This window comes from Puccinia triticina, chromosome 3A (genome assembly GCF_026914185.1).
Source record: "Puccinia triticina chromosome 3A, complete sequence".
NCBI lineage: Eukaryota > Fungi > Basidiomycota > Pucciniomycetes > Pucciniales > Pucciniaceae > Puccinia > Puccinia triticina.
Genome location: NC_070560.1, coordinates 5,482,766 through 5,505,092, shown reverse-complemented (window position 1 = coordinate 5,505,092; position 22,327 = coordinate 5,482,766). Strand labels below are relative to the sequence as shown.

Genomic DNA, 22,327 nt, shown 5'->3' with positions numbered 1-22,327 from the left:
CACATTTTTTTGTTGTAAATTCTCATTTTGCACACAACGGTTCAACTTATCAGAAAGATTTAAACCTAATGTTTAACTCTGGCTGATAAGTTGAACTGTTGTGTGCAAAATTTGAATTTACAACAACAAAATGCGGAATTCTGGATAATGTATCTGCCCACTGCTGATTGCAGCTCAGTTCTTCATGCTGAGCACTTTCCCACCATGGGTCCTCAGTTGGGACAAGTGATTACTTGGTGGTTGCTCCCACAACACACAGGGTTGCCTAAGACAGGATATGCTAAAACTGTACCTGGAGGACCTCCCAGTCAACAAAATTATTCAACAGTTGACCAGGAGCAATAGTACATGAGTGTTGACTGGGAGTCCCTCCCAGGAGACAACAATGCAACAACATACAACAGTCAACAGGGAGCAATCCCTCCTGTTCAAAAATGGGTCAAGGTTGCAAGTCCCCTCTTGATGACTGGTCAACCAGCCATCAAGAGGGTATAAGGTCCTTCTCAATGACCGGGTTGAACTGTCATCAAAAAGTTATAAGGTCCCTCTTGATGACTGGTCAACTGGTCATTGAGAAGGTATAAGGTCCCTCTCAATGACTGGTCTACCAGTCCAGGTATGTACATACTGGCCAACCCCATCTATGTATGGCCTGGTCAACCCCACCTGGGACCTATGTACTGTGGGGCTGTGCCAGAGTGGAGCAGCTGATGTCTGCTGAGCATTTGCTTGAGGCCTCAGTCTAGTGCATCATGCACTAGAATTAAGCTGTAAAAGTTCCAAATGTTCCAGGGTATACCACCCTGGAATTCATATTTCTGAGCCTGGTATCAACTGGGAATGAACTTGAGAATCCTGCATGTCAACTGAGAGCAGTTTCTTGAGTTTTTTTTTATAGTGTATGATGCTAATTGTGAATGAATTTCACTGTTCTCAAACACATATGCATGCACTTCCAAAGTTTGGAGGGAGAGCGTTTGAGGGTGATCCCTGCTGATATGACCCTACACTCAAGCTTTGAAAGTTTGTTTCTAAGCATTAACCACAAGGAAAAAATTATTGGCAAGATTTGGAAACTAAAAAAACACCCTCAGAGAAAATTGCCACTTTGGAATTAGAGTCTGAGATGGAACATGACACCCAGGGCCATGTGGCGGGTGCAGGTAACTCCCTGAATATTTACTAATTCCTGTAGCATACACCTGCACCTGGTACCTGCCAACGGGTACCTGCAATATCAGTACTGGCCTACAGGCACTTGATAACCACCAACTGGCACCCAGGGCCCTGTAGGGAGGGCAATTTACACCCAGCTACCTGGCACAGGTGCGGGTACCTGCCTCAAATTTAACTCAGACTGGACAGCTGCACACACAGCCAGCACCCACCGGCGGGTACCTGCCTGTACATTATGAGATTTTTTGCTGTCATTTTTATGTATTCTTGAGAGAATATGAATAGTAAACTCAATCTGGCCATTCAGAAAGAAAAAATTCAGATGTAAAAGAAAAGAAAAACAAATTCTGAGAAGAAGACTTTATTTCAGCATAGGATTCAACATTTAGAACCATGGAAGCTACCCATGACTGAGAATAGTGAGGGCATTTGTTTTTTTGTCTACTTGTATATATGGCTATGCAGTAGAAAATGGCTAGGAGAGAGAGTGAATATAATTCAAGGCATGTTGATAGTTGGTATAAAATAGGAAAAAATGATAAAATGAAAACACACTCTCTCCTCAACTGATACAAAATTTCAGAATCAGAAGTGTTATAATAAGAATTCAACTTCTCCTTTTCAAAGGATAACAGATTCTATTTCTTGTGTTGCAAAACGCTGAAGCAGTTGATGTTGCTTATCTGTCATTGTTTCAAGTATATCTTGAGGGATATATTTGAAGTTTTTAGTTTTGGTGATAAGATCAACATATTGCAAAATATTCAAAACAGCAACCTTTTCTTCAGAAGTTTTTAAATTTTCCATTAATTTAAATGCCATTTTGTTCAGCTTTTCAATTTGGGCAACATCACCCTCAACAGTTCTATTATTCTTTAAGATTTCTTGAAATAATTCCAGGTTTTCTCTTCTATATAAACTGTTGAATCTTGGAAATTTTCTTGGATAACTTTCTTGTTCATTGTATTCAAAATGAATAGTGTAAAATATAAGCCAATCAGGATAGTCTACAATTGCATCTTTTTGGAAAACATTTGTGGTTTTTTTCAAGATATCTTTTTGCAACTCAGTTAAACTTGACTCTATGGACTTGTATCTCTGAGCATATAATTGCTTATCCAATTCAGCATTTCTTCTGAGAGAGGTAGCTGCATGAATTCTTGTATCCCATTCCTTTTCCTGAGTTATGACATTGCTTTTTCTCAAATTTTCCAGCACACTGTTCATTTGTTCACCATAAGTGTTTTCTTTGATATGATCAAAAAGGATCTTTGTCCTTCTGAAGATCTCCTGCCTTTTTGATTCATTCAGAATTTCTACCCCTGAAGCTTTGCTGACTTGATCAAGAAACTCTTCTGATATTTTTGAATCTTGATTGGATATCATTATCCCTACATGATTTCATACAAATATTTTACATAGAAGATTCAGTGCATGCACGTTTTGCTTGCTGATCAGAGAAAACTATACTACCTACCACTAGGCTGTGTTTGGACATGTGATAAAAATGCTGGCTTATTTTTGAAAAGTCCAGATATGAAACTGCCAAACCCAGCCTTAACCTCAGCTGGTCCTTCTGGTTTGTATGCTACTTGTTTGATATTTTAATCAAGTGAATGATGAGAGGCATACAAGTTCATGAGCATCAACAAGTGAAAATAGAAAAACATTTGCAATTCAAACAAGATCTAAACAAAAATTTGTGCATACCATATGCCTTTTCAGCCTGAACAATTTCCTCAAAAGCATTACTAATGTAATCAAAGAGTCTTTGCCTTTTGCTTTCACCTAAATTTCCTATTCCCAAAACTTTAAGGCTTCCATCAAGGAACTTTTCTAAACAAGTAGAAAAAAAAATCATTATTTTTTGCACATTTTGCCTTTTGAATTGTGGCAACAGGTAAAAATTATGCAATACTACTCACTAACTCCTGCTTCCTTGAAACTAGATATTTCAGAAGGATTTGGTGACAATAGAGAATCACTCTTTCCATCTGCTTTTTCAACATCTTTATAAGCTAAAAAATGAGAATAATGAAATTTCAGCATTCAAGAGCAGTAGATCTACCATTTGAGAGAAATACCACTTGGACATTTTGAAATACATTTTGTTTTTCCAAATTCTCCCGCAGCTGAAAGTGCAACCAAATAAGATGCAAGACACAGAATTCAGAATAGAAATCCGTTGATTTTGAATCCAAAATTAGGAAAAAATTGGCATACAAGCTAGGTCCATTCCTTCTCCCTTTCCTTGGACTAGACTTTCAAGGCGGCTGCGCCGCCGCTCGTCGCTGGTTCCCCGCGCGGGCCTCCGTACGCCTCACCAGGCCCCCCCGGCGCCCACTCCCCCCCTGCCACCCCCCCACCCCCGCACTCAATCCCCCCCTCGCACACCCCAGCTGTCTCCGTACTACCCTCAGCCAAACCTCGACCAGCAGCTCGAAGGCAACGACCCACCCGACCAATACTGATCGCCACCAAACCCTGAGAGCTCCACAGGCCCCGGTATACTGGACCCGCACGACCATCACCGCAACTATTCATCCACTCCCTCCGACCACACGATGGGCCAAGGCATAACTACGCGGACGGCCAACTCCTCCCCCCCTCGCCCCCCATCAATTCGACCAATTTCCCTCGCCAATCAGCTGCCAACTATACCCAACACTAACAAATCTAATCCCAATCATCATGATATGGCCAGTCACTTGGCTCGAAAGTCTCCCCACTCGCGACACCTTGACGTTTTGTGGAAAGTTCACCGCGATATCATCTGTAAGGCCCCTTCCCGCAGCACTTAAGCCCGTCGCTAACGAACTATTCCAGGTTTTTGAGTATCAATCCAATCCCTTTGAAGCACAGCTCACCCAATCCTCGTTTCTCACCTCACCTACCGTCCCAGCGAAATTTCCACGGGCATCCATCACATTAGCCCCTCTTGATACCACACGACAACAACTCGAAGACGGCGAGATTTACCGCCTTGAAGGTCAAGTCGCCCTAACCGACCGAAACGGCAACCAACAATTCTACTATCATCCCCAACGAGTCACTTGGAAACGCCACACACGAGCTCAAGCCTCTCCCGCAAAAATTACAATGGAAGGCACCGGGACTGTCCGACAAGTTACCCTCCCACCAAATCACTCGGACAACACCACCCAAACCTCATCCCTTCCATATCTAGAGCTCATCATTGAGCACCAAACTAACGTTAGTGTCATATCTCAAATTTTAAGACAATTACTGACGCCGTCGACTCATAGGCCTATTCCGGCGCAAATTTCTACGCCAAATACATCATAGAAGGAACGTCTGCCCTTCCTTCCGATATCATACCACTCGAACCTGGGGTAAAAGTTCAACTCAAAGGCACCTTAACCGACCGATGTGCGATTACGGGGCTTCTAATAATCAAAGTGAGCCACAACCAAACCCCAACAGTTCACATAACTGACATCTTCCTCAGGTCACGTCAGGCTACGTTGGGCTACCCCCATTATTCTCTAACGGTCCTATCTGATCCGTCATAGATCTCACAGACTGAATCCCCCGCCTATCTGTAGCCAATCACCCGAAGACCAATCTGAAGCGACCTCTACAATCGAGATACCCACAGACATTTACACCAACCCTATCTACCGCGGTTCAACTCATCAACTTTACCACATTCGCCATATGATAAAGCAGAACCCCCCACTTTGACAAGTCCGAGCTACGGGTCAAAGCACCCAACAACCCTCCCCGAAAGACTTTCACATCAACTACGCCACAAGAAGTACGACACGCGATTTCTTGTGCATTGCCTTCGATTTGCTTATCTCCGAATTGTTGTTCTCACATGACCGCTCCATACCTGAGCTTTCCGTACAAAATCACCATGTTTTCTGATTCCCCTTCCCATTCCAACTTGTGCCTACAGTTTTTGTTTCATTCAATTTGAGTAATGTGCAACACCAGATGATATTGACCCGATCATCACCCAATGATACCTCACGCGCAACTGTGCTCCAGCTCTATTGAGTCTTCCATATCAGTCGCAAGAAAATCAAACAAAGCAATTACACAAGTACAAATTGTAGTGTTCCGAAGATAAGAATTTTAATTAAAAAATAAAACAATTCCGGAGATTAATGGAGGAATATAGGAACAATGCAACAAAGTGAAAGAAAATAGCAATTGCTAACAAGAGTGCGACTCTTTCATCCACAGACGGCCCCAACATGTGAGATTTCAAGTACGCCGCCTCCCATTGTGACCTACAGGTGAGCCTAGCGTACGACCTGACTTAGCTGCATTCATCTCTTCGCAAAGAATGAAGATCGCACTCACCAAAAATAGACTTGTGAACAACATTCACAAGGCCTTCCTTCCTGTCAAGCTTACACACGATCAAATTGTCCTTATGTGTCACTCTGGACAACGCAACGTATAATTGACCATGTGCGAAACATGAATGCTTTAACATGACACCCACTCGCGCGAGTGTCTGACCTTGCGACTTATTAATTGACATTGCGTAGGCCGGAGTTATGGGAAATTGATGTCTGAAAAAACTCAATCCCGACTTCTGACTCCCCTCGTGATGGAGTTTGATTTTCGGCAACATCACCTTCTGTCCTTTGAATGGCCCGGACATCAAGACACCCTCTATTGATCCTGTCCCAATCCTAGTCAATATGAGACGAGTGCCATTACATATCCCCGCGGAAATGTCCATGTTTCGCATGACTAATACCGGCATTCCCACCTTCAAGTCGATGATATGTTCGGGGAAGCTAGGTATGCTCATCTTGTTGAGTACTTCCTCCGGCAAACTGTCAACTCCTTCGGGATCTGGCATATCAATCGATGTCGCCCTAACAAACGGCCCGGCGAGTCTCAGTGCCACTTCACGGTTCAACTTGCGAACGTCGGCATTCAAGGGTGCCAAGATACAGCGCTCCGCTAGGTAAGGCAGGTTAGTATCCACGCTGAAGTTATGCCTTGAAGTCATATCACCGTAGACGAAATCCACGACCGTCTTGTTGCCTTGCGCCTCGCTCGCCGCGTGAGTTATATTGATTTCAGAGACTTTGACAATGTGGTAGTCTTCTGTTTGACCAATACCTTCACCTAAGCTGAGCAGCGAAGATGCAAATTGACGATTCTTCTCGGCGTCCTCAGGTACCGTTGAGTTCGCCGCGATTCGCATGTTCTGCACGAGTTTGAACTGCTCCAGTTGGCCCCAAAGGGGAGAAGACCTTATCGTTGCGTCATAGGACGGCGGAAATTCGTCAAATTTGACGACTGGGAGGATTTGCCTGAAATCGCCTGAAAAAATTACTACTTTCCCCCCGAACGGCAAATCAGAGCGGCAACAACGCCTCAATGATCTGTCAACGGCTTCAATTGCGTACTTGTGAATTGTCACGATTTCATCCCATATGATTAAATCCGTAGTGCTTAAATCCTTGCCTAACTTATGGTTAGGCTCAAAACTGCACTCTAATTCTGGCTTGAGATTGATTGGTATCTTGAACGCAGAGTGAGAGGTTTGACCTCCCTTCAGCAAGAGAGCAGCTACTCCAGACGACGCTGCCACGACGGACCGTTTTCCCATGAGGCGACATAGGTCGATGATTGCATTCAACAAAAATGTCTTGCCGGTGCCTCCGGGGCCGTCCAAGTAAAACAAACTCGCCTTCTTAGCCTTGACCGCGGTTCTGATCTTGCAAAAAAATTGGGATTGTTGTTGATTGAAAAGACCTTCTGAGTGGTCGAGGCGAATTGCTACAGCCGCGAGAGACTCGAGTTCCCCTGGTATCTTGTCGAACTGTTTCATCTTGCGTTGATCCGTTGACGACACTATCATCCCGGCATCCGCCAGAGTCAAATTCATTTTTCCTAGCATGATTGATAGTTTAAACAAACCAAAGACCCTCCTTCTTGACCGGCTTAAAGGAATCGCGTTACGATCCCCTTGATCCAATCTCAACAGGTCGTCAGTCATCGAATCCCAATGCTTATCGTACAGGCTTGTTGGGTTCGAAGGTGGCGAGTTTACCAGCATGAGTGCGAAGAAGTGTCGTAAGGCATTACCACTCTGATATATAGATGCTTCCTCAAGAGCTTTATCATACAGATAGTCATTGATCAACAACCCGAGCAGGTTGCAGGCATCTTGGTAAGACGCCGCGAGAACCCCATCAACAGTTCTGATATCTTCGTGGGACAAGGGCCCTCTTCGGTGGGAGAGGAGAGTGCGTAAGTAAAACTTTTCCCCCGCCCGAAACAACACGCTGAAGATCCTCCCAACTGAAATCGTCTTGTTTTTTCTCGGCGTCCAGACCTTATCCACCTTTCTCCACGTGAAATACTCCGGTATTTCTTCATACAACAAGGTTCGCGCTTTTCGCCCTTCGACCCCAACAGCGTCAGTCTGGTTGAGGTCGAAAAAAGCCAATAAATTCGTCTTTTCAGGTTCTTGAAATTTCAATTTGTCCGCTATCTCTCCTCCGTCCCTGAAATATATCATTTGTTCATCCACATCGTGTATTGAGAGGCGCGTGACTGGGGGCCACCGAAAAGAAAGGGGAAACTTGAGTAAACGCCATGCGGCTAATTTTATGTGTCAGCCAAAGTCCCACTAAACACATTAGACAAACTGCGTACCTTCTGGTGCGCTAATGAATCTCGCGTCAATAAATGCTTTAGTCTCGTCATTATCCCTTATCTCCATAGACGACCGGTCATGTCCCTTTGTGATATACTTGTAGAGATATTTCACCGCAGTAGAGTCCACCGGTATTTCGACGTTAATGTGACAGTCGAACTTCAACGAAAGGTATTTGTTATACGGAACAACATTAGAGCTGTTGAAGATTTGTTTGTTTTTTGCAACAACAAAATCAGTCACCCTACGCCGATATACTGGGTACGCCCCACTGATTGTGATTGTCCTTGGTGTGAGTGGTTTTGGATAACCCGAAGAACAGCCTTTCTTCGACCAACACGGGCGTCCGGGACAAGGGCCGTGGATCATTAGCCTGGAGACAATATCGTAGAGCTTGGGCTCACTCAGTGGGTCAGGCACCTCGGCGCAGATGAGAAAATCAATCTTCTCGGGGGTGTCCGGCCTATCTTCTTCCCTCAGTGTGACCATTAAGTGGAGATGGGGAAGGCCCCGTTTCTGGAATTCAATGACCCCCACGTATGAAATTACCGCTCCCAACCTTCCGTAATCGATAACTTCTTCAATTAGTGCGTCGACTTTCAATTTGAACACACGGTCGACAAACACAGGATGGTCAGCCGCGGACGCCAGGAGTCCGATTTCGTCGGTTATATCTTTCCACTTTGGATTAGCAGTCATGGTGATGAAAAGTGACAGTGGGCCATATTTCCTTACGATGGCCATCGAGTCTTGGTACAATTGGCCCATCGCCCTCGGGCTGCCGATAAAAGTCGAGGGGAGTATGACTCGCCGGCCCTCAGGGACCTCGAAGTTCTCAATGGATGTCATAAGGGACTGGTATTGATTTGCTTTCAAGGCGAGTTGATGGTTTCGAATGAAATTAAGACGGGAGCCTTCTACGCACACGTACATATCCACGACAAATTCCTGAAAAAGCGTACGGCCATGGAGAATGATCGAGTATCGACCAACTCTTGCAAACAGGAGGAATGCAAACCATTCCAATGACTTGACGTGTCTATTCGTTTCTATTTCGAAAGCACCACTATTAAGACAATGTCATTGTTCTGATCCGAGAAAAGGACTCACTTCGAGAGGTTGTACAAACATATACGTTATCCCACTGTTGGGATCCGTAAGGGAAGAATAGGGGGTATCGAAGAGGGAAATAAGATGAATGTAAATCGGAGATATGCTCTAATCGTCCGTCTTTCCGCCTCAATTGAATATGACGGGTCTTGTTAATTTCACCTCCCCCTTCGACAACGATCGCAACTTCTTCCGGACTTGGAAGATTGTAACGCTTCGGGTTCGTCCCCGGTTTATGAATCGTCGTTAGGGCAAGCGTCTTTGACGGTGAGTTTTTCAAGACGGTTCTAGCACTCTTGTAAACTTTCGCGTATGGGTTATATGAATACATAACCTTCATCAAATCTGACACTATGTCTTCCTGCATGACGAATTTGGCACCAATTGGGTTTCGTCTGCCAGAGGCTTTCTCGATTCGCAGCCGGGTTTCTTCTTGTCCGCCATTCCCGATGACGTAAATTTGTGCATAGCCTGGGTTGGAACAATTGAGGGGCTCGACACTTGGAATCAGGTGGCTCAGACCGCTCGAGATTCAGAAAACATTGATGCCTAGTTGACCGCGGACGGTTTTGTCGACATTAGCTCCCAGCGACGTGAAGCTAATGCAGTTATTGTAAAGTCTGATAAGAGCCTGAAAGTTGATAGCTCCTAAAGAATAGTCAGCCAAGAAGTTAACATCCCTTTTTGTCAAATGTGTTACATACTCTCGTCTGTTCCTGAGAACAACTGTTCGAGTATCGGAGGCGTTTCAGGGGCAGCTGGATCCATCATGGGCAATATGACCTGCGATTTCTGACAGCACATTGTGAAGTCTTTCTCCGTCTTCCCACGGTCGAGTTTCGTCGATTCTTCATTGAAGTGAAGGGCACCACAACCTATACAGATGATTATGCACCTTCCAAGCGAGTGGGGAATCGTAAATAGGACTTGTTTCAATATGTAATTCTCGTTGTTGTCACATTCACGGGTAATAGCCTTGAACTTGAACGGCATCGTAACTGGGGATAGAGATGTGATAAGATGTTGACGAGATGAGGCCCGATAGTTAATGATTATCTGACAATTCAACAAATATAAGGCAACAACGAAGAGGGCTGTCCAAAAATTTATCGCTAGAAGACTCACACACAATTTACAGAGAATGTTCCTAGTGAGGAGAGTGAGGACTATGAACTGGTCAATCGTGTTACGCACCAACCACTCGAGTAACTTGGCAGAATTAGTCCCGAGAATGTCTCAATGAAGGTTGAATGTTGAAATCGCAATGTCAACTGGCCCCCACAACTGGTATCAAACCAACACCAAGAGGCCCTGAACGTGCATGACGGTAAGGCAAATGTGGCTGGACCAGTCATTTGATGATGAATGGGCCTTCAGGTCGTGACACTCAAGCGAATCCAGTTGGCCCAGTAGATCTAAGAATCCTAGCTCATGAAGGACAACTAATAGCGGGCAAATCGCTAGCAAGGGTATTGGGGCCTATCCAACTCGAATGACCGGACTTGCATTGACATGTTTGGTCCTGGTTGTGAGGTGCGGGCAAAAAGTACAGTTGTTATTATTTGGCTCTCATCTAACTAACAATATCCACAATTTGGCCCGCTTTTTTTTTACAAGACTATTCTAAATTTTTTTCTATTAACTGTGGCTCTTTATGATAAGATTTTTATGTTGATTTTTGAACTATGCGACACGACAAAAAAATGAGCAATGAAGGGAAAATGGATCCGTACAAAGTAAGAAAATGGCCCCGGAGGGTTCGATCTTTGGCTCACGGGCGCAAGAATTCGGGCAAATGGACTATTGATCTTCGAACTTTTAGTTCTCTTGGTTGGGGTTTGCTGCCGTCGGTGGCCCGGTGAATCATTCATTTTTAGACTTTTTACTTCCCTCGGTTGGGGGTTGCTTGCGTGGGCGGCCTGGCCCTTTCCTCTTGAGGAGCGGATAGTCATCTTCTTCGACCTCGTCTTCGTCATGGTTGTCGTGGTTTTCATCATCGGCAACTTGGACCTCGTCGGGGGATGCTTTTTCTTTTCCTTTGCGAGAGATCGGAGTGTGTAGCAGCCCAGTGGTGCCAGATTGAGATGCGCAGGGGGTTGGAGAAGATTCTGAGTCTTTCTTGAAGGTGATACTGGTGGGATAATCATGGTCAGAACTAATCCGATCTTGAATGATGAATTAAACTAACAACTTCCTTCCACGCGAGGCTGGAGTCAAGGGTCCTACCCCTAATTTGCCATTGCTACCCTTTGACTGATGACCACTCGTAACACTCACGCCACCAACCTAGAATTAATTCCCGAACAATTAGTATTAAGATATGGAACAGACAGTATCAACTCGACGCACAAGAATGATGGGCATCTTTGCCTTGATATCCCAATCGACCAAAGATCCAATGATCGACATTTCCCGTCCCACAGTGTAAAGGACATGGGTTTTCACCATGTTGCGAGTAGCTGGGACTATATACTTCGAAAGAAAAGCTCGGTGGGAGCGTGCCTAGACTGGGTATTAGTACCAAGCGTCGACTTGAAATGAAAATCTGACTTACAACAGGATCCCAATCATTGTGAGAGACAATGACTTCGAGTTGATCTTCCTCTCCAGGGTTCGGGCTGGGAACTTCAGCACGTTCAACAATTACGCCTAGGCCAACAATACCCGTCTTATTCGTGAAATCGAGGTTCAAATCAGTCGCTTTGCCAATTCGCATGATGGAATCCTGTGTGTAAGTCACGGTAGGAGGACTCCCGTCGTTAAGAGCGATCATCCGAGCACCCGTGATCGAATATATTATCCCTTGCTCAAGTGCATTAGCGACGGCCGTATTGGCCATTAATTTGACCTCGAAATCGACCTCTTTATCGCCTCCAACCCCTGCGCATTGGAAAAAGGTCCCGGTTGTCAGGAGCCCGTATTGGTTTCCTCTGACAACGTCTATTTCAGACTTTTGAGGATGGGAACGAGTAAGTCACAATCCGGTCAGGTTGAAGATGGTGGGGTGCTTACGTCGGACAAGGCTTCAAAATGTCCGGATACGATACTCGGATGATTTGAAGGTTGGACGTTCAACATTGGGGTAATGGTACTTGGTGGTGGGAGACGATGTGCGTGGATCTAATCTACGAGGAATTTTTCAGGTGGCAGGAGATTAAGATGAGTGTGATCAGGTAGTGGGGGGTGGGAATGTGAGAAGGCGAGCAGGTTTTAAGTTCAAGCTAAGCAGTGATATCGCGGTTGGGGAAGTTCAAGACAACGGCACTCGGGCCAAGGAGAATATTGGGCCATGTTGTGAGGAATGGGGTCCACGGAGAAACACGGGTAACACTACAGAAGGGTTCGAGTGAAAACAATAGAATTGGGCAAGGGTCAGTTGTCGCCATGCGCAATGTTCGATGTTTGCTCGCAGAGCTCCTATCGCTCCGTTTTTTCAGGGCCTGGTGTAACGGACGATAAGGACACGGTGGCCATGGTAGCAAATACTTGAGGGAAGGGGTGAACTAAGAAGTAGGGGTGACGATAGGGAAGCGGTTAAGAGAAGTGAATGTGATCAGTAGACGGTGACATGTCGGAGCTGGTCGCGCGCGATGTTGTCAGGGTCTTAAGAACTCACGGGAATGACAATATCAGGCAACGTGGGCGGGTATTCATGCCTAGAGGTCCACAAAAAACAATGGGTGACAATACGGAAGGGTGGAAGAGCAAGTAATGGGATAGGTTGAGGGTCAGTTACCGGAGATGAACGCGTTGTATGCACACGTGCGGACCTCGTACCGAAGAGAGTTCGACAATCGTTTCTGCAAGACGACGCCTCCAGCTTGGGAAGGCGTTGAGGGTCGCGAAGGCGGATACGAATCGGAATGTTTCCTCGCGGTCCAACTGCGCCCCTGAATGACAGGCCCTTGTGGGATCAGTACAGGAAAGATTTAGGTAAAAGTAATTCTGGAAGGTTCCTTGTGGACCCCGGTTGCGAGGGGATGGTAAAAGATAGGAGGTCATGACGAACAGGAGTGGGTGAAGTACCGAATTGGTGAGGCTGTCGGCCCGTAGGCAACAGTATTGGCCGCAAGTAGCGAGAAATCGGAAAGGAGGAGCGACGGATTTGATGGGTAATCGAGACCAAGTTCGGATGAGGGTATCGAGAGGCGAGTTTGGGCGTCTAGGGAGTATCATACAGTGAGTTCGAAGAAAATCGGAGGGGGAGGCGTTTGGGGGGGGTGGCAAGGATTAGGGTGCGACGTGTTTTGAATCCGAGAGATCACGTGGGAAGTGAAAAAAAAGAGGGAATGGAAAATTATAAATAGAGACTTACGGCGCATATGGATTGCTCCTCGCGGTTCCGGGCTTTGGCTTCATTATGCCGCCGGAACCGCCATTGTGGGCAAAGGGGGTTATAGCAAAGGGGGTTGAGGTTGGTTAGCGGGACTCGCGCCAACCTCGTGGATTTTCCACATTGAATTGGAGAAATTCATATTGAATTGTTGGCTCTAGGCTGGTTAGCGGGACCCGCGCCAGCCTAGAAATAAGATGGGGAATGGGGAGGGAGAAACCATGATCTTAGGTTCCATGAATCATTGGTTTCATGAAACTTAGATATAGCTGTGGGAATATTCTGGAACTAAGTTTATTTCTGCTCTCTTGACCAGAGAATATCTTGGTGAAAGTGGTTGTGGTAAAACATCATAGTAGCATAAAAGCTGTAAGTAAATTAGTAGCTTGGCTGAAAGCATGGCTATTGAACACCTGGCTGGTCAAGACTTTGGTGAAAATCTCAGTGGATGTTGAAAATGATGCAGATATGGTATGGTGAGGAGAATCCAGTTGTAGAATCAGGCCGCCTTTTGTAATCTCACCAATATATGAGTGCATGCTGGGGGCCCAGTCAAACACAATATTTTGCCCCTTCTCAATACTGAAATACATGTTAGATATATAAATCAGCAGTGTACCAATTTTTTACTGTAAATCAAACAGTGGGGAAATTGCCACCCTGACAAATGAAACAAACAATTGAATATCCTGAAATAGAGAATTTACCTTTGCACTTGGGTACCAAACCACTTTGTTCACCAAAAAAAAAACCACCCGGCACTGCACCCGGCACCACCTGAAAAGTGTGAGTATGCAATTTTTTTTTGGCTTGAGTTTGCTAATCAGATTCTGGGGCTGTCTTGTGGAAGTAACACAAGAATTATCTGCTTGTACTCTGAAATTTCCCCACAAAATGATTTTCCCAAGAAATTCTTACTTTCAACATGACCTGGTGGTTCTTGCTAAAGCATAGAACTTGCATTCCAAGTGTGTGTTTTATTTTGTATGTCATATGTGTGTTTGATTACATAATTTTATCTACCAATCGTGATTATATAACTGAGGGACCTGAGACAGCAGCACATTGTTAGGTCTGTGAAGTGGAAGAGAAAATAACCCCTCATGTGTGGTCCATTTCTTTTCTCTCTTGCTAATCCAAGTGTTAATGTTTTGAATCTACAACAACAACAATGCAGAATATGGGCACAGTCAGAGTGAAAAGGGACTGGGGAAGGATCAATTAAATTCCTGATTCTAGGATTCAAATCACTCTGTTTATACCTATTTTTATGTTCAAATCCCCACAATAAGGTGTTGCACCGTTCTATCCTGATTCCCACTTCCCCTCTCTCTCAGGTTTTCCCCATTAATTTCCACCAATCAAGATGGGCAAAATAATGGGATCAAGGATCTGATAAGTGAGAAGGTAGAAGATGGCCCTAAGATGGTAGTCAAGAAGCAATCAGCAGGAGCACAGGTGGAGTGACAAAGATGAATGACTGAGGAACCAATACAATGTGGAGGCAAATTTAAGTACAATCAACTATGACATGACACAGCTGCGGATCACAGACAAATTAAGGCTATCACTATGTATGCATGCATACTATACATAACTAAACAGTCTAACAGGGAGTATCAGGGAAACAGCCCTGGCATTCCCTCCTTCCAGGACCCCAAAAAGAATCAATGATATATTGACAACATTTTTCCTAATAGGACTTCCCCATGACAATTATAGACCTCTAGATAACCCTTTGAAACCTAAGATATCACACCTATCAAAACGACTACCAGTGCACTTGAAAGCAATGAATCCCAGGCTCAGCAAGTTTGGGCCAAACATTTTTGAGTTAGGGTATGTTGACTGCAATCTGCAAGGGATGCAGAGCTGACAGGGAGGTCACCCACATGCAAGTGTGATTAGAATCATGAGCTTATGCATGTGAGATACAAACATCAATATTTATCTGATTACGCATTGGAGTATCAACATTTATCGGTTAATTGTTTTTACAATACATTGGGAACAAGCACGTTTCTTGCTGTTACATTCTGTTCTCAAACGATACGCCAGACAATCAATCAAAGAACAGTTTCCAGTGAGGCTAAAAAGATAAGATCCGGGCAAAGAAGGAACAAAGGTGTCCCAAACGGAGTGTGGTCAATGAGCTGCAGCAGGAGAGAGAAAGAGTGGGTGTGTGTGTGTGTGAGGAAGATAGGACTGACCTTGACGTTAGGATTTTGGGGAGCTTGAGAGGGCAACAGCTGTTCGTCGTCGTCGTCGTCGTCGCCGAGAATAGCCGATTGGGACTGGGAGAGTTTCAGGCGTTTACGGGTCTGACTGAGGGCGATAGCATCCTGTTCGACTTGGGCCCAGGCGTCGGCGGGCATCCTGTCGAGCTCGTCGTCGTCCTCTCCTTCATCATTCGAGCCGTCGTCGGGGGGGTGGAACAGTTTGGGCCTTCCCCGGGGCGCGTCTGTGTTCGGATTGGCGTTGTTGATGGAGGAGTGTGTAGACGAGTCGAGATGGCTGCTCGCTGGTGTCGCTCGCTCCTTGCCCTTCTGTTGTGCTCCTGCTGGGCCGGCCCGGGGTCGAGGGGCACGCTCGGCCGGTCGACGGGAAGCCTCCTTGGGCGGGTCGAGCAGGCCGAGCTGCTCCCCGTCGGTGCTCGCAAGCACGAACTCTAGCCCCACACTGCCTTCCTCATTGAGCACTGAGAAATATACCGGCCGGCCGCCGACCGAGAACCCTGCATCTACCGGACTGCCCAATACACTCCCAAGCTCGAAGATCGACCGGACCTCCTTGATCGCCATCGCTGTGATTATCGCCCCCTGACTCACATCTACATCAAACTTCTCAAACTCTTCTGGACTGATTGTCAGGGATGTCGAGAGCTGCCTGACACCTTTGGTGAAGATATCTTGGTCTGCACATATTCATATCTTCGGTCAGCACACAAAATGAATAGAAAAGATGCCAGTTTAGGGGTGAATATTTTATCAGTGTTTTGCTCACTTTTGGGCACGATGACGTATGGACTGTATTCCTCGGCTAGGTTAACGGTTTTGAGGATGATCTGACGATCGGGGTGATAACAGAAGCAGATATCTTCCACGCCTTCGAGAGCGCCGACGAGGTTCTGGGTGATATTCGGATTAGATACGAAATGGTCGAGCCATTGTTTGAGATTGCTGGACAGACAGATCCAGCGGTTGGGGCTGTTGTTTGCACGCAGGTCGGTGGGGTTGAGGGTGCGTGAGTTGGAGTAGGGCAGCGAGAAGGAGCGGATGATGCCGACGGTGGACTTGAGTTTGATCGTCAGCCGATGGTTTAACCGGTGTATCCCCCCTGTTTGTCCTCCGGCTGTATTCAGACCCGATGGGCGCCTGGCGATCGACAATGACTCGTTCGTGTCATCCGAATCGATCGAAATCCTGCACGACTCGAGGGCGGCTATGAGGTTCGACTGGGCAAAGATCTTGTGCAGGGGCTGGGAAGAAGAAAGACGTTTGAGGGTGGGTGTGAGTACATATGGGGAGTAGCCTGGACTGGACAGACCTTGACGGCGACTTCGATCAGGCCCAGGGTAGGGTTCGAGAGGAGATAGGCTTCGAAGAAGGTGCGTTCGAAGATGGCGACGGCATAGGTGGACCGGGTGGGCGAGACGGCGGAGAACTTGAGGCGCGCGGGCAGCGGGTGGATGTGGATGAAGTCGGAGAATGACTTGAATGACTTGAGGAGGGCGGTGAACTCTGTTTGGCGGGGGTGGGGTCAGTGTGAGTGGGCAGATGGGCAGTGCTCGGGTTCACTGACCCTTGACCGAGCTGGCGGGCAGCGAGAGTTCCATGGCTCGCGATGGTTGGGCTTCATCCCACAGTCGAACTTGCACAAAATGGCATCCATATTGGCAAATTCTATTGCAGAGGAAAAAGAAATAACACAACCCGAGAGTCCATCCAACTCAGTACAAAGTGCATCATCCTTCGTGTGCCCAAGCAAAGGAAACAGATAAACAAAGAGGACTGCAGCATAAATTTATTTTTTATTTCGAGTAGCAACAAGTCGGGGTTTCTTCCTGCTCTCCAGAGAAGAAGCGTCCCGATGATGGGTCAACCTCGAAGGAGATAGAGGAGATCCTTGCTGCTTCCTAGAGATGAGAACAAGGGTTTTGAGGGAGGGTCTTCGACTTTGATTTTGAGCACGCTTGTGGAGTCCAGAAGAGTATCCAAGCTGGTTTCGGACGCGCGCGTGAATCTCGCGAGCTCCCGACAAGTTGAGATTCTCGGGAGACAAGGGCCTGTACAGAATTTCACAGAGTGGTTTCTGATCTTCTTGGTGCCGATGCTATATGAATGTGGGTTTTCAGAGATATCCGCGGATATCGAGATATTCACACATATCCGCAGGTTTGCAGGCCTCGGATCTCAGATATCTGCTGTGATCCGAGGTCCTCCACCAGATATTCCGGATTGTCTACCGGATATCCTACACAGCATAGAGGGTTGAAGTGCAAGCGGAAACCGAATGGCGCAATCGTTGAATTCACCGGACGGTTTGATCGATCGAACGAGTAACCTTTTTTGGGCCCCTACCTGACCGGTTTTTGCAAGCCAATCTTATCTGATTTCAATCATGTTCGCGGGTGAGTCTTGATCCCGTCTTCTTTGTCAAGGGGAATGTCCTTCCCTTATCGCAAGACAATATTCTCATTCTATGACCGAAATCTAGAAGCTACTGGGCTACAGAGCAGCTGACGCCAATGATTACGATCCAAACATTTTCATCGATTCGATTATTGATTCGGTAAACTAGGTCAACCAGCACCGTCTCCGGCTCAGATTGCTCTCGCTCAAGCAGATGCTCGAAGAACGATGAAGGGTTTCGTTTACACTATCCTTACAATTCGTGCTAGTTGAGTATAACGTTGCTTAAATTTATCATCTTCGTTCTCAACTACCGCTCATTCTCCTTCCCGTAACTGGCACAAGACCTTGTTTTTTTTGGCTTGCTTTCTGAGGTCTCCTTGCCTTAATTCCCGCCTAAGGAACTGATATTCACTTTACTGACTCCCGATATAAATCATTTTTTGTTTCGCTACTTCCCTCTATCAGTTCCTTTCGTATTCGACTACATTGGAAGCTGGCTATAAAGAAAATCGATGCTATCTGATGTATCTAGAAAACATATCTGCTATGAACGGAGCAAGAAAAACCCTTCAAAACTCTAAACTTGTTTACCCTGACCACGGTCGGGACTAGTCTAAGTCACCGGGAAGCTAGTTCAATGAGATCGAGGGTAATTACCAAAAGTTTGTTCAAGAGTCCACATCTGGTATTTTTCTCATCTGAAGTTAGCATCCATTATTTAAGCACAATACTCAAACTCAATAAACAATGGTGTTCTCAGTAACCTGGTTAATTTCCCTGCAAAAATGACTTTTTGGCCCCAAATCAACATCTGCAGGGGCTGCAAATTTGAAGTGAAGCCCTCCAATCTTGTGCAAAACCAGGACCCCAGCAAGCCCGCCGGAGGGGAATGCTGAAAAATCCAAGTTTTTCAAGTTAGTGCCCTTGTGTGAGGCAACTACTACAGTTGCACTTCTTTGCAGTAGTCATCCTTCAGGTCGAACTTTTTTTTTTTTTTTTTTGGGGGGGGGGGGGGGCAATTGGGAGCCCTGCTAGTGGCACGGGTGGTTAGGCACCAATGCAACCCTTGGAATGCAGCATCGAGGGTGCGATAAAAAACGAGCAAAACTTAGTTGTCGTTCTATTGCAGCAAGGCCTATTTATGTTCAAGAACAAGATAGTTGCTAGTGAGGGAGATACAAAAGAGTGACAAGTCACATCTGAAAGGACTCTTGCAATATAAAGACCGAGTCTGGAGAGATCCAGACCGAGTTAGGTAATCTAATGTACAAGCTTCCGCGAGGCGTGTTATAGTAGGTTTTACAAGAGGGCCGCAAAAGGCCATATACAAGGATAAAGGCCGAGAGCGGCGAATAAGAGAAAGAAATGCAAGACCGAGAGCGGCCAACAAAGGAGTCGGATGGCCCTGGGCCATTACCTTAACAGGGAAGTGGAAGCTGAGGCTTCACAAGAGCCAAACTGCTTTTCCGTCATCATTTTCACATCAGGTACTAGGCAGGAATGGCTTCACGTTCCCGAGTACTTGTGCCATCAACATCGGATGCTTCTTCGGCAGCTATGTAGAGAGGAAAGAGGTTTCCACACACAGTAACCTGTCATTAATAGGAGTACAGTTTGGGTTTGAAAGTGGGCGTGACGAAAACTTACTGCGACTCGTTTGTATTTCTGTGGGCAATGCAGTTGTAGGCACGTCTGGCAAATATAATGAAACAGGTGACGATGCCGCTTGTTTGGGCTTCTCATGTGTCGTGAGTTGTGGGCCGGTCGCCTGTTGGTGTTGGGCACGGAATAGGCTTCAGTAAAAGGAACGCGGTGAGTATATGAATGCAAAATCTGACTTGTTGATTTAGCGATTGTAATATTTCGAGTTCCTTGTGAACCTCTTCTTCTTCCTCATTCGTCATTCTGGACATTAGCAATTCGCCAATTTCCTGTGTGATTTATTTTGGAAAGTGAAATCAAGCGTTAACATTTTCTTTGACTTGAGACTAGTAGTAAGGGTTTATGTCAGATGATGTTAATACGTTTTGGTAAGCAATTGAATCGGCAGTTTCACTCATTAATTTTTCGACATTTTCAATGTTCAATTCTTTGTGAATCTCTTTCAGTATTTGGTTCCCTTGGTTCAATCCGAATAGCACATCTTTCTCAATCAACGAAAATTCGACTGAGGAAACCTAAATAAACCAAAACATAGGTTTAGCAGCTCAACTTGCCTTTTAACTTATTGTCGACGGGTGAAGTGCTGTTCTGTATGTTTTCGCTTTTTCCGAGATGAATGTTGCTTACCAGATTTTGAAGAGTTTCTAGCTGTTGATCGGTTTTGGATAGTAGATTCTCTTGAAATTTCTTCTTTCTCAGTGCAATCAAAGCCTTCGGTTTGTTGTTGGCTAAAAGCGATTGTTTCGCGATTTCTTCCTCTAATTTCAAGACAGTTTCAATCTAAGCTAGAATAATTGATCAAAACAGTACACATAGTGGATAAAAGCAGTATCAGCCTTTGATATATTTAAACTCAATCAAAGGAAGAAGAATTGACCTTTTTCTGATATTGTCTCAACTTATCTCTCTGTAACTTCATGCTTCAGTTATCAATGACAAAGAATGAGCAAAATAAATCTATATGTTAGCTCTCATTACGCCGCTGGATCAAGAAGTAGGAGTCGGGGCGTTTGTCTCGAATGGGAGTTAGACTTACTCCAGTATAGCGCGGTCTTGACTGGTAATCCGAGGTTGAGAACTTCGACCTTGACCCATGCTTTTTCGAGGATGACGAGAGGAGTCTGTTGCTTTAGGCCCCGTTTGGCCGCGCGATGTGATGTGATAAATCGGGCAATTTATAACGGGGGTTGCCCGGGGTATAACAGCCAGTTATTCCGTGTTTGTGGCAGCCAGTAATATCATAAAAGACATGACCGGGCATGACAGAAAATTTATCATCCCCGCCATTTTGGAAATACAAGTCTGGACTAGGGTTCCGTTCCGGTGCCCCGGGTCCGGGTATTGCCTTCCCGAGATCCGTACCCGGCGTATCCGGCTCCGACGCCGGGTACCCGCCGGGTATGGCCAAAAATAACGCTACTGAGGCTCTGACGTGTCATGGTGGGAATCTGGGCTTTCTGATCACTGCCACCACCCAGAAATGGCCCCTAAACGCGCTGCAGAAGACCAAGAACCAATTGACATCAATTCAGACTCCGAAAACAAACAGTCGACGCGTCAGGATGGTGCTGAACCCAAAACTTCTAGCAAGAAAAGTTGGGTTTGGCAGTATTTCAAGACAACAAAGGTTGATGACGAGTCTTTCAACATTTGCCAGGTCAACAAGACTCCCGGAGGAAAAAATCTATGTCTCAAAAGGCTTGCCGTCGACCAACGGGGATCAACAAAAAGTATGATCAACCACTTGGACCGCTGCCATAGGATAACAGAGGGCAAATCAGATACTGGCGCAATCACCAGATTCCTAACTAAAGGGAAATTGCCCAAGAAACTCAACCGTGAATCCTTAACCGCTACTGTCGCTCGCTTTTTCATCAACTGCAATATACCTTATGTTGTTGTTGAGGATGAAGAATTTCGCGAGCTCCTTTGACTCTGCAACCCACAAACAACCGATCTAATTTGTGCAGCCGACACCTTGGCTGGTTTCATTCGCGATGCATTTCAACAGGGACAACAAGTCCTCCGCAAACAGCTGCGTGGAATCCAGTCCCAAATAAGCCTAACCTGCGACACCTGGACTTTGCCTAGCAACCAATCAATACTAGGAGTGACGGCACACTGGATTGATAAGAAATTCTCTCTCAAGTCCATAGTTCTAGCTGCTCGGATTGTTGAGGGAAGTCACGCTGGAATCAATCTAGGAAAACATTTAGTTGAGGTACTGGACTCTTTCGGAATTAGGGACAAGATATTCTGCATCACGGCCAACAACGCGGCAAACAATGGCACAATGGGCTCCTATGTCTCAAGTCACGTTCCATCGTTCCAGAAAGAAACTCGCCTGCTTGGCTGTATGGCACACGTGATCAATCTTGCAGCGCAAGCTGGAATTAAATCACTCTCTGAACCGCCGCCACCACCAGCAGCAATTCCTGCGGGACTATTGAGCATCTTACACAATGAACCAGCTGAGATAGAAGTCAAAACGGTTGTCTCTCAAATAAGCGGCCTTGCCACCTTCTTGAAGCGCTCGACTCAAAAAGCAGCGTCATTCTCAGATATCACTGTCCGCTTGATGGGTAAAAAGATTTCAATGGTCGATGACGTTACAACCCGATGGAATTCGACATTCTACATGCTCAGGAGGGCACACACACTTTGAGCTTGTATTACAGAATTCTGTGAAATGCACAACTTGAGTGAGAAGTATGATGTTACTCCAGACAAGTGGGATCAAGTTAAACTGCTCTGCAA

General features: G+C 45.8%; 2 protein-coding genes across 2 annotated transcripts; both read right to left on the bottom strand.

Annotated features, from left to right (window-relative positions):
* Positions 1–15,340: 15,340 nt before the first annotated feature.
* On the bottom strand, positions 15,341–17,109 carry PtA15_3A587 (uncharacterized protein; the record flags this gene model as incomplete). Its single annotated transcript, XM_053167568.1, has 4 exons — positions 15,341–16,188; positions 16,278–16,752; positions 16,821–17,014; positions 17,076–17,109. The coding sequence occupies 4 exons, from the start codon at positions 17,107–17,109 to the stop codon at positions 15,341–15,343; spliced, it is 1,551 nt and encodes a 516-aa protein (XP_053018773.1).
* Positions 17,110–19,398: 2,289 nt separating this feature from the next.
* PtA15_3A586 (uncharacterized protein) lies at positions 19,399–20,665 on the bottom strand (the record flags this gene model as incomplete). Its single annotated transcript, XM_053167567.1, has 7 exons — positions 19,399–19,463; positions 19,556–19,676; positions 19,747–19,839; positions 19,933–20,085; positions 20,198–20,350; positions 20,448–20,490; positions 20,607–20,665. 7 exons carry the CDS (start codon positions 20,663–20,665, stop codon positions 19,399–19,401), a joined length of 687 nt encoding a protein of 228 aa, XP_053018772.1.
* Between the last annotated feature and the right edge of the window lie 1,662 nt (positions 20,666–22,327).